The 2,126-nt window shown below is 38.6% G+C and overlaps 1 protein-coding gene and 1 pseudogene across 3 annotated transcripts in view; one reads left to right on the top strand and one right to left on the bottom strand.

Annotated features, from left to right (window-relative positions):
* Positions 1 to 2,126, top strand: part of Gon4l (gon-4-like (C. elegans)) — a 64,413-nt gene that overhangs the window by 35,576 nt on the left and 26,711 nt on the right. For all 3 annotated transcript variants that reach the window (XM_013508237.1, XM_005411606.2, XM_005411607.2), the window contains one exon: positions 1,649 to 1,750. In XM_013508237.1, coding sequence (XP_013363691.1) covers positions 1,649 to 1,750 — 102 coding nt within the window. The remainder of the gene's footprint in view (positions 1 to 1,648; positions 1,751 to 2,126) is intronic.
* LOC102020488 overlaps positions 1,892 to 2,126 on the bottom strand; it is a 2,319-nt pseudogene continuing 2,084 nt past the window's right edge.

Here is a 2,126-nt window from a genome sequence, read left to right as displayed (position 1 = left end):
TGTAGCCCAGGCTGGCCTCGACCTCTCAGTACTCCTTCTGGCTCAGTCTCCTGAGTGCTAAGATCATAGGCAGGTGCTACCATTCCTGACCTTCCTATCAGGTTAAGTGAAACAGGGATGGAACCTAGGGTCTCACACAGGCTAGGCTCTACTAAGGAACATCTCCAGGATTACACACACATTTTGATTTACAGTTACTGAGAAACTTCATTGATTAACTTGGTAAGTTTTTACATAAAATAAATTTAATTTTTCTTTCAAATTGTTATTGTGACACACAAGCTTAAATATTGCACAATTTCTCTTCTATGAGAAACCTGATGCATAAATGAAGAGCAGGATAAAAATGTAGATGATAGAAAACAGATCTTTTGTAAATGGGAAGGGACTAAGAGATGGAGGGAGGGAACAAGGGAGGGGAGGAAGGGAGAAGTAAAAAGAGCTAAGATGTGTTATGTGCATGTTCCATCTTCCCAAATTGAATGTAATCATTATGTACTGCAAACGTGTACAGTAGTAATAAAAATAACAATTTGAAAGAAAAATAAAATTTATGTAAAAAATTACCAAGTTAGCTTAATCAACGAAGTTTTTCAATAACTGTCAGTCAAAATGTGTGTGTAGTCCTGGAGATGTTCCTTAGTAGAGCTTAGCCTGTGTGAGACCCTAGGTTCCATCCTTAGCACTACACATGCAAAAAAAGACGAGGTCTGGGCATGGTGGTGCACACCTTTAATTCCAGTACTTAGGAGGCTGAGGCAGGAGGATTGCTGTGATTTTGAGACGAGCGTGGGCTACCTAGTGAGTTCAAGGTCAGCCTGAATTGCATAGCAAGACCTTTTCTCAAAAAAAAAGAAGGAATGAAGAAAAAAGAAAAAGTTGAGCACTATAGCATGTACCTGCTACTCAGGATGCTAGGTAGAAGAATCATTGAGCCCAGGAGTGGGCTGACACCAGGTTGGGGAGCATAGCAAGAACTCATCTAAAAAGTAAAGTAAAGGGGAAAAAAGTGTGTGTGTTTGTTTTTTTTAACAAAAGATGCCCGTGTGTTACAAAAAAATTAAATGGAATGGCATGAAGTGAGTTATATTCTTCAGTCTTTAACTTGATGTGTTGCTTCATAGATACTCTTTGTGTCTTTAATCAAGCATATATTTCTCTCACATTTTTTCGACAAAAAAATAATACATTCTACATCTGCAACTTTTTCCTTTCACTTAATGCTACAACTTAGATATTATTTAATTATGACACACAGAAATCTCCTCTGCTGTTTCCTCAGGTGCACTAGCCATATTTCAAGTTCTCAGTAGTCACATATGGTTAGTGGTTACTGTATATCTTTCTGTAAATGTTCAGTACATTGATTACCAAAGTATACAATATCTTATATAATAATCGCAGGTATGGAAGATTGTTTCTACATTATAAGAGCTATAAATAAATGTACAAAAACATTTGTTAGGGCAGTGGAAGTACTGGAAGTACAGATCTTTTCCCCCTCGGTAATTACATTTGACATGAATAACAACAACAGTGACGAATAAATGTGCTTCATTGGAACAGACTGTTACAGAAGTGAACATCTTAGAATGGAGATGTGAGTTCAGCGTAGGCAGTATGAGTCTAAAGCATTTTTCTTCCCTAGATGAAGCAGATGATGATGATGATCCAGAATATAATTTCCTGGAAGATCTTGATGAACCTGACACAGAGGATTTCCGTACTGACCGGGCGGTGAGGATCACCAGTGAGTCTGTGTTACTATGAGTCCTACTGTCATCTGCTTCATGTTTAGCTTTGTGTGCTCTGTAGGTTTGCAGGGAGATGTTCACAGCTCATCCAAGTTAAGACATTTAAGTTTCCTCTGTTTGTTCATTTCTGTAATCCTTTAAATAGTTGCATATTCAGAAAGGAAGATGTCAGTTATTTCCTTCTCCACCCTGTAGTCATGATGCAAATTTTCAGAATTTGGTAAGGCTTTGCAGTACCAGGATGAAGTAGAACATGGGCTCTGCCCTGTGGGGGTCAGTTTAGCAGAAGGAGTTGTAATACAGAGTGATAGAGGAGATTGCCTTTGTTGCGGCAAAGACGCTTATTTAATTGAGTCACCCAGGGAGGCCGGA

Source organism: Chinchilla lanigera, unplaced genomic scaffold, assembly GCF_000276665.1.
Source record: "Chinchilla lanigera isolate Chin_1 unplaced genomic scaffold, ChiLan1.0 scaffold00144, whole genome shotgun sequence".
Classification (NCBI taxonomy): domain Eukaryota; kingdom Metazoa; phylum Chordata; class Mammalia; order Rodentia; family Chinchillidae; genus Chinchilla; species Chinchilla lanigera.
Note: the sequence above shows the minus strand (reverse complement) of the source record. Positions and strands in the feature narration are given on the sequence as shown.